Raw genomic sequence first — 9,403 nt, forward strand, 5'->3', positions numbered from 1 at the left:
ATGTATGCATGTATGTATGTGTGCATGCATGCATGCATGTATGTATGTGTGTATGCATATATGTATGTATGTATGCATGCATGCATGTATGCATGCATGTATGTATGTATGTATGCATGCATGCATGTATGTATGTATGTGTGTATGTATGTATGTATGCATGTATGTATGTGTGCATGCATGCATGTATGTATGTATGTGTGTATGCATATATGTATGTATGTATGCATGCATGCATGTGTGCATGCATGTATGTATGTGTGTGCATGCATGTATGTATGTATGTATGTGTATGTATGTATGTATGTGTGTGTATGTATGTATGTATGTATGCATGCATGTATGTATGTGTGTATGCATGTATGTATGTATGCATGTATGTATGTATGCATGCATGTATGTATGTGTGTATGCATGTATGTATGTATGTGTATGTATGCATGCATGTATGTATGTATGCATGCACGCATGCATGCATGTATGTATGCATGCATGTATGTATGTGTGTATGCATGTATGTATGTATGTGTGTATGCATGTATGTATGTATGCATGCATGTATGTATGTATGTATGTGTGTGTGTATGCATGTATGTATGCATGTATGTATGTATGTATGTGTGTGTATGCATGTATGTATGCATGCATGTATGTATGTATGTATGTTTGTGTATGCATGTATGTATGCATGTATGCATGCATGTATGTATGTATGTGTGTATGCATGTATGTATGCATGCATGTATGTGTGTATGTATTATGCATGTATGCATGCATTATGTATGTATGTATGTATGTATGTGTGTGTATGCATGTATGTATGCATGTATGCATGTATGTATGTATGTATGTATGTGTGTGTATGCATGTATGTATGCATGCATGTATGTATGTATGTGTGTATGTATGCATGCATGTATGTATGTGTGTATGCATGTATGTATGTATGTGTATGTATGCATGCATGTATGTATGTATGTATGCATGCACGCATGCATGCATGTATGTATGCATGCATGTATGTATGTGTGTATGCATGTATGTATGTATGTATGTGTGTATGCATGTATGTATGTATGCATGCATGTATGTATGTATGTATGTGTGTGTATGCATGTATGTATGCATGTATGTATGTATGTATGTGTGTGTATGCATGTATGTATGCATGCATGTATGTATGTATGTATGTTTGTGTATGCATGTATGTATGCATGTATGCATGCATGTATGTATGTATGTGTGTATGCATGTATGTATGCATGCATGTATGTATGTATGTGTGTATGTATGTATGCATGTATGCATGCATTATGTATGTATGTATGTATGTGTGTGTATGCATGTATGTATGCATGTATGCATGTATGTATGTATGTATGTATGTGTGTGTATGCATGTATGTATGCATGCATGTATGTATGTATGTGTGTGTGTATGTATGTATGTGTGCGTGTGTGCATGCGTGCGTGCATATGTATGTATGTATGTATGTATGTATGTATGTATGTATGATTTGGGGCCATACCTACATCACAGGCTACACATGAAGGTCAGAGGAGAACTTGCAAAAGTCAGTTCTCTACCCTATCACATAAGTCCTGGCTTTGAAGCTCAAGTCATCAGGCTTTATGGCAGGCCCCTTAACCCACTGAGTCATCTCTCTGCTCTGGTTATTTGATTTTGGTTTTGTTTAGACATTTGCCCAGGATAACTTGAACTCTTAATCTTAAGGTTCAATTGATCCTCCTACGTTTACTTTGCAAATGCTGGAATTGGAGGCATGTGCCACCACAGCCAGTATAAAATATAATTACAACAATTTACTTTAACCTTGGAATAGCTTAGTTCAGCCATATGCAAAAACTTGCCACATTTAGTTGCACACTGCATTTTATGTTATTTGATTTATTTTTTAAAGGCTTTTATCTTTAATTTATGTGTATGAGCATTTTACCTGCATGTTTGCCTGTGACCCATGTGCATACAGTACCTGTGGAGGCCAGAAGAAGGTGTCAGATGCCCTGGAACTACAGTTGGAGACAGTTGGGAGCTACCATTTTGGTGCTGAGAACTGAACCTGGATCCTCTGGAAGAGCAGCCAGTGCTCTTAACTGCTGAGCCATCTCTCAGCCCCACGGTGTTATTTTTATATATGTTTTCATTAACAGATTTTGTACCTGTAGTTTCATTTTGAACACTTTCATTTTACTCTTTATACAGTAGCTATAAGTGATATACACATTACCCTTAGGGTATCCTAAATTTGACTACATACTATCATTTAGAGAGTTTTATCCTCTCTATCCATGCTATGGCCAAATCAATACAACTACTCAATTTTGGACATTGAGCCTTGACTCTCTACTAAATCAAGCATTTTTCTTTGTAAAAATTAACCTGCCTCAGCCCAGTGGTGGTGGCACATGCCTTTAATCCCGGCACTCGGGAGACAGAGTCAGTGAGTTCGAGGCCAGCCTGGTCTACAGAGCGAGTTCCAGGACAGGCTCCAAAACAATACAGAGAAACCCTGTCTTGAAAAAAAACAAACAAACAAAAAAATTAACCTGCCTCTGATATTTTATAGTAACAAAATATGGACTATTAAATACTCTAAAATATTTACTATGGAACTTCTCATAGAATACTGCATAGTGAATGCCCCCCAAATAGAAACAAATATGCCACCTCTACCATTGCCTCTCCTTCTGTGGTGCCAGCTGACTGTGAGCTCTCCCAGTGCCACTTTGTGAGGAAGATCAGAGGCTGCTTCACGTAGCAAGAGAAAGGCAACTCTCTATGAGCTTTCAAGTCTCTTCCTTGCTAAATGAAATAGGGCAACCATACTGAATGACCTCAGAAACTCCTTGCATTGGTCTTTATGTCATGTATATTCCAGACTAATGAAAAATGCTTGGGAGGGGGAGGAGGGAACAAGAGAAAAGGAGGAAGAAGAGAAGAAAAGAAGAAAGAGAAAGGGAAAGAGCTAGCTTAAGGCTTAAGGAATCACTGATGTCACTAGAGTAGAGAGATGGCTTTGGTTTTGAAAAAAAAATCACTGTTTTAGAAACCCATTCAGAGAGTAGTTTTTCTAATATCATGAAGTAGCTGCAGTTCTACTAGGAGCTAGCATGAAAAAGCCAAAAGGCTGAAAGAGAATGCAACCCATAGGAGGGGCAGAATAAACTTAAAAAAGGCTCATTGATTCCATTTTGCTGGAAGTTATTCTATTTAAGAAGAATACATATTCAACAATGAAAAGCTAGGAAACTGCACAATGAACAAAAATAGGAAAAGCTCATCCATTTATAAACCAAACAAAAAGACTGTTAAAAGGACTGTTAGTATATAAGCAATAGTGGAGAGGCTACCTTAAATGCCCTTCTCTGATAATGAGATTGATGACTGCCTTATATGCCATCCTAGAGCCTTCATCCAGTAGCTGATGGAAGCAGAATCAGACACCCACAGCTTAACACTGAGCTGAACTCTGGAATCCAGTTGCAGCGAGGGAGAAGTGATGAGCAAAGTGGTCAAGACCAGGCTAGAGAAACCCACAGAAACAGCTGGCCTGAACAAGGGGTTGCTCATGGACCCCAGACTGATATCTGGGAAACCAGCATAGGACTGTTCCAGACCCCCTGAATGAGGATGTCAGTTCGGAGGTCTGGTTGATCTATGGGGCCTCTGGTAGTGGATCAGTATTTATATACCTAGTACACAAATGGGCTTTGGAAGCCCACTCTACCTAGAGGGATACTCTCTCAGCCTAGACACATGGGGGAGGGTCTAGGCCCTGCCCCAAATGATATGACAGATTTTGAAGGCCTCACCCTCCCTAGGGAGCAGAAAATGGATGGGAAAGGGGGTTGGTGGAGGAGCAGGGGAGGAGGGGAGGGAGAGGGAACTGGGATTGACATGTAAAACAAGCTTGTTTCTAATTTTTTTTTAAAGGACTGCTGGTGTGTCTCCTCTTGTTCATTTTCCTCCCTGCATCTTTATATGGCTGTATTGTGGGTACTTTTTTATGCCTTGATTTTCAGTATAACTGGGTGTTTGGTGCTTACTGATATATGTACAATATCTGCACATATTTATGGGGTAGACAGTGAAAATCATATTATACACAATGTGTAATAATTAAAACAAGATAATCAGAATTCCATTTGTGTTAGCATTCTTTTGCACACTTGAGAGAATGAACTTGCAAAGAGGGTAGTTTTATTTCTACTGCCCAGGCCCATTACTGGTTGGTTCTGTTGCTTTGAGGCTGTGATGCAGCCAATCAAGGCCTGAGGGAGTGTCTTGGAAAACCTCATCTCATGGCCAGAATGCAAACCAAGGAAAGGGCAGCCAAACCCCCTTCCCATAATAATCTAATGACCTCTTACTGGGCTTTGTCTCCAAAACACTATACCAATGGGCCCTCCATGGACTGCATCTTTGGGAGAATATTTAACATCAAAACTATCATATCACCTCTTAGACATGTATAATGCCTTCATGTTGGGACTTTCATCTAGCTCTTTATAAAATATAGAGTAAATTGCTCTCTGCTGCAACTATATGACACTAGACTCTTGTATAACTCTGCTATCTAAAGATACATGTGTGTTCATGATAGAAAATGCTTAAAGGGGAATATGAAAAATTCAAAACCTAATAGCACATATAAATTACCCCAAACAAATTGTATCAAATTATGAAGATGCCTATGACCCTGCCTCAAGATCTCTTCTTATCATGGAGAAAGTCCCATGTTCAAATAGTTCTATGGGTACAAAGGAAAGAGGGAAAGATGTTTCCTTTTATCCTTTTTATATTATCCCTTTATAACTCCTATTGATATTTGATTGGATGTATTTGCCAGAAAAAAAGCATCATATTCATATACCAACTTACACATATACCTTTCACTTAATTTATAAAATAAGTAAAACTATATCCATTAGCATATGCATTGTTCTTTTTCACTAAATATGTCTGTGACATTGTCCCATATGGCTAATTGCCCATTCAGATGGCTATATAGTATTCCATTTCATTTGTAATATAGTTTCCAAAGATTAAAATTTATTTGTTAACTAGAGAAATACTAGTTAACAACTAGTAAATACTAGTTAACTAGTAAAAAGAATTTATCATCATTGTTGAAGTATAACATATAACCCTCTCCCCACCACACACACACACACACACACACACACACACACACACACACACACAAACTTCTGCAAAAATAGCCATAGGTAAATTCCTAACCATGGCATAGCATGTTAAAGGAACAATTCCATTTCTTAAAATTGTTAAATTAAAAATAAGTTCCCAATTTCTACACTGTTTCCTCTAGTGATCTTATTTTGGCATTTGTTTGTTTGTTTGTTTGTTTGAAACAAGGTCTCCACATGTAGCGTTGGCTGGTCTTAGTTAGAGTTACTATTGTTATGATGAAACACCATGACTAAGGCATGTTGGGAAGGAAAGGGTTTATTCAGTTTATGCTTCCACATCACAGCTCATCATCAAAGGATGTCAGGACAGGAACTCAAGAAAGGTAGGAACCTGGAGTGACAAGCTAATGCAGAGGTCATGAGAGAGCGCTGCTTACTGTCTTGCTCCTCGTGGCTTTCTCACCCTTTTTTCTTATAGAACTTTAGACCTCCATTCCAGGGATAGCCCCACCCACAATGGGCTGGACCCTCCCCACATCAACCTTAACTACGAAAATACCTTACAGCTGGATCTTATGGAGGCATTTTCTCAATTGAGGTTCCCATCTCTCACATAATTCTAGCTTGTGTCAAGTTGACATAAAATTAGTCAGCACAGCTGGCCTCAGAATCACTGTGTAGCCCAGACTGTCCTTGATCTTGCAATCCTCCTGTCTTGACCTCTCAGGTGCTGAGACTATATAGACCTGTGCCTTTATGGCAGCCTTGTTCAGGCTTTATTAACAGTTTATATTAAGTGGCTGAAAACCTCAAGAACAAGAATACCAGATAACAAAGTGGAAGTTTATATTTACCTTCCTGAACTACCCTCCAAAATCATCATTAGTTCTTAAACAAAAAAATCTGCCCAGACCCAAGAGGAGACACAGACCTTTCTATGGGGGAACCTAAAGTCATGTAGAATAGAGACCCTGTTCCAGCCGGTTTTGAAAAACAAAATCTGTATTTAAAATATTAGAATAAATTTATAACTTTTGAGTTGATAGCTTCACTGTTCTGTGCCCCTTGAAAATACAGTTACTGAAAACAGTTACCTTGGCCAGTGAGATGGTTCAGTAGGTAAAGGAATTAGCACTAAATCCGGAGTCTTGATTTTGGTTCCAGGAACCTACATGATAGAAGGAGAGAACCGACTTCTCCAAGTTGTCCTCTGATTTCCCATCTGCTTACTGTGGCACTCTCACCATCCCACATTTCCGCCCCCACCAAATAAGTGTACATTTAAAAATTAAAAAAATAAAAATGACTACCTCATTTCTTGTTTAATTTACATGTTTTAAAACCCAGTAACATTGAACAGATATCATCATTATTAATCCCTCAGGTTTCTTTTCCTGGTATCTGGCTACTTATAAATTTTTCTGTTGGGGACCTTTTGGAGAGGGAAGAAAAATGATGCATTTCATTATACATCGTGAGTATGGTTCTGGCCCTACTCTTCCTCTGAGTTTCTGGGTGGCTTTGGTACACTGAAATGTATAATGTGCCTACAGTCACATTATGAGTATTTTCCTTCATGCCTTGGGATTGACATAGTGATGCAATAGATCACCCTTGTTCCAATGTCATTTTTCATATTCCTTATTTTTCTCCCCTGGAATTTGGTCATTGACCTTCTAATCCACTTCATATATTTTATGTGTCTTATAATATTAGACAAACTTCATGTTCTCTCTAGTCAATATATAATATTGTTTATGTATTGTTGGATAATAACATATCCAAACATTCAAAACATTCAAGGTTTTTATCCAGTGGAGGTTTCTCCCAAAAACTCATCTTTGGGACTGTATCTAAGTCAACCAAACCTATTTTTTATTTTATTTTATTTCTACTTACTTCATTCCTAGAGCTTCTCATTCTGGTTCATGTCATTCCATACACCGAGCTCTTCGATGAGAGCACCGCAGCTGTGATCCGTGTTGTGCATACGATTCTGGAATACTTTCCTTATTCTAGAGACACTGTGCTATTTGATCTTATCTCGGTACTGTCTCAGCTGTGACAGCTCACCCTCCACCCTCCCCTTTAGAAAAGGTCCTGGCTGGTTTTTCTCAATTCCCAGAGCTCCCTCTTCTGTTGCTTTGGGGAAGCGCTGGGCAATGTGGCCACCTCTCTCAGTTGTCCACCCAATACACTTCCTTTCCCTGGTCTTTTTTTTGTTTTTACACTGCTCAAATTGGATTCCACTTTGAGCATCTTTTTTCCAGGATGTGGGGTCATTTCCAAAAGGGGAGCTATGGCTTGTTGTACACTACCTGTGTCCTGTGGTACACTACCGTAAGCCCCCTTGGAGCTCACTGAGGCCCTCTCCCACGAGCCCACTATGTCAATGGGGAGAAGTCATCCCATCCGGAGTGAGCTGCTACACTGCCTGGCTTTTCTGTTGACACCTTGACTATTTGAGAGTTCTTTTGTCTTCAGGGCTGTCTGCTCTCCTTGGTTCTCTTCTGGGCATTTCTCTTCCTTTGCTTCATCAATTAGTGAAACTTTACAAAGTTTTAGAAAAGCTTACAGTTTGCATATATTTTAACCCGATGTATAGTATATTAAATCAGCAGGGGCTTAAATAAAATGAATATTAGAAGCTGTTAAAACAAGAAAAAAATGACATAGGAAAACTGAAAGGGAGAACTGAAAGTGGGAATTTCCTCTGAAGCAGAGAGGACCATCCCTTATAAATAGCTCAGACCATGGAGGAAGAACATTCTCACTTGCAGCCTTTGGCAGCCTCTGTCTCATCTGGCAGGTAGCAGTCAGCACCAACCCAGCTTCCATCATGATCAACAGGTGGATCCTCCAAGCTGCATTTCTGCTGTGGTTTCTCCCCATAGCCCTGTCCATCAACTACAAGGAGCTTGAGCTCAAGCAAAGGAAGTGCAACTCAGAGTGTCTGGAGGTCCTGAGACAGCTGCATGGACCGCTCTGCCTCAACCACAGAATGGACTTCAAGATCCCTATGGAGGTGAAGCACCCAGGACAGATGGAGAAGAGAAACGTTGCCTTGATCATCGAAGAGATGCTCCAGAATATCTTTATTGTCTTCAACAGCAATTACTCAAGCACTGGTTGGAATAAGACCATCGTTGAAAGCTTCTTGGATAAGCTTTATAAGCAGATAGACTTTCTGAAGAAAATCCTAAAGGAAATGCCAAAGAATGAAAGTTTGACTACAAGGGACTCAACTATTCCACGCTTGAAGAGCTATTACGAGAGGATGCAAAGGTACCTTGAAGACAACGGGCACAGCAGCTGCGCCTGGATGGTGACCCAAGCAGAAGTCTTAAGGAACTTTATGTTCATCAAAAGGCTCACTAGGATCTTCTAGAACTGAAGACCTGTCAGCTGACGCCTCTGAGACTGGACAATGGTTGCAGGCGATCTTTAAGAATCAGAGGCTTGCTCTGTGACTGGCAGTGAGCAGACTGTATTTGAAATGTCAAAGGGAGCCTTGGAAATTTTATTAATTTATAATTTAAATTATTTTCTACTCTTTATTTAAAATTTTAACCTAGGAAAATAAAAATATTTATGACACAAAAGTCAATATTGAATATAATTTCTTCTGATTTATATAGCCATCTATGTCAATAATTGCTGGACATCCTTTACAAAGTGTTCTTTGTAAAGCACTGCTAAAAAACAAGTATAGTTTCTGACTCCTACTTTTGAGGAATTTAAAATCAAAGGAATACACATGCATTACACAAGGTAAGAGATAATGGGGGGACCTAAAGCTTCTAGGGAAATGATTGTGATATCACCCGCTATGGGATTGAAAAAGGCAGTGGCAAGCAGTTGGTTCTGGAGTCAGAACCCGGAATGTCCTATGCTTCTACTCTATTCTTGGGGCTCTATGCTTATAAAGTTAGAACCTGGCTGGACCCTGGAGTAGCCAGAGGAACATATCAGCTATTGTATTTACCCAAAACCTTTTGCTATCATAGTGATGATCTACTCTAGCAGATTATAAAATGTGTGTTTCTCCAAGCCTATGACTGAGAAGCCCCAAACACCCCCTGATATTTACCTTGCTCCTCGTAATTCCTCATGGAAGCAATAGTCTCTCTTTACAAGAAGAGATGCCAAAGATGGAGAAGACCCTACTTGGCCCTAAAAACTTGAGAAGTCTTGTCCTTCATTTACCTTTCAGAATTATATGCTCCTAGCCC

General features: G+C 39.3%; 1 protein-coding gene across 1 annotated transcript; it reads left to right on the forward strand.

Moving 5' to 3' along the window:
* The first annotated feature begins 7,957 nt into the window (after window positions 1–7,957).
* Ifnb1 (interferon beta 1) lies at window positions 7,958–8,733 on the forward strand. Its single transcript, XM_027400513.2, has one exon. The coding sequence runs from the start codon at window positions 8,011–8,013 to the stop codon at window positions 8,557–8,559; it is 549 nt and encodes a 182-aa protein (XP_027256314.1). The 5' UTR covers window positions 7,958–8,010; the 3' UTR covers window positions 8,560–8,733.
* The last annotated feature ends 670 nt before the right edge of the window (window positions 8,734–9,403 follow it).

The sequence above is a fragment of the Cricetulus griseus genome, chromosome 2, assembly GCF_003668045.3.
Source record: "Cricetulus griseus strain 17A/GY chromosome 2, alternate assembly CriGri-PICRH-1.0, whole genome shotgun sequence".
NCBI classification, from domain to species: Eukaryota; Metazoa; Chordata; class Mammalia; order Rodentia; family Cricetidae; genus Cricetulus; species Cricetulus griseus.

Bases quoted from the DNA above. Each gene is read 5' to 3' on its own strand.
- Ifnb1 (XM_027400513.2), top strand. From the start codon at position 8,011: ATGATCAACAGGTGGATCCTCCAAGCTGCATTTCTGCTGTGGTTTCTC.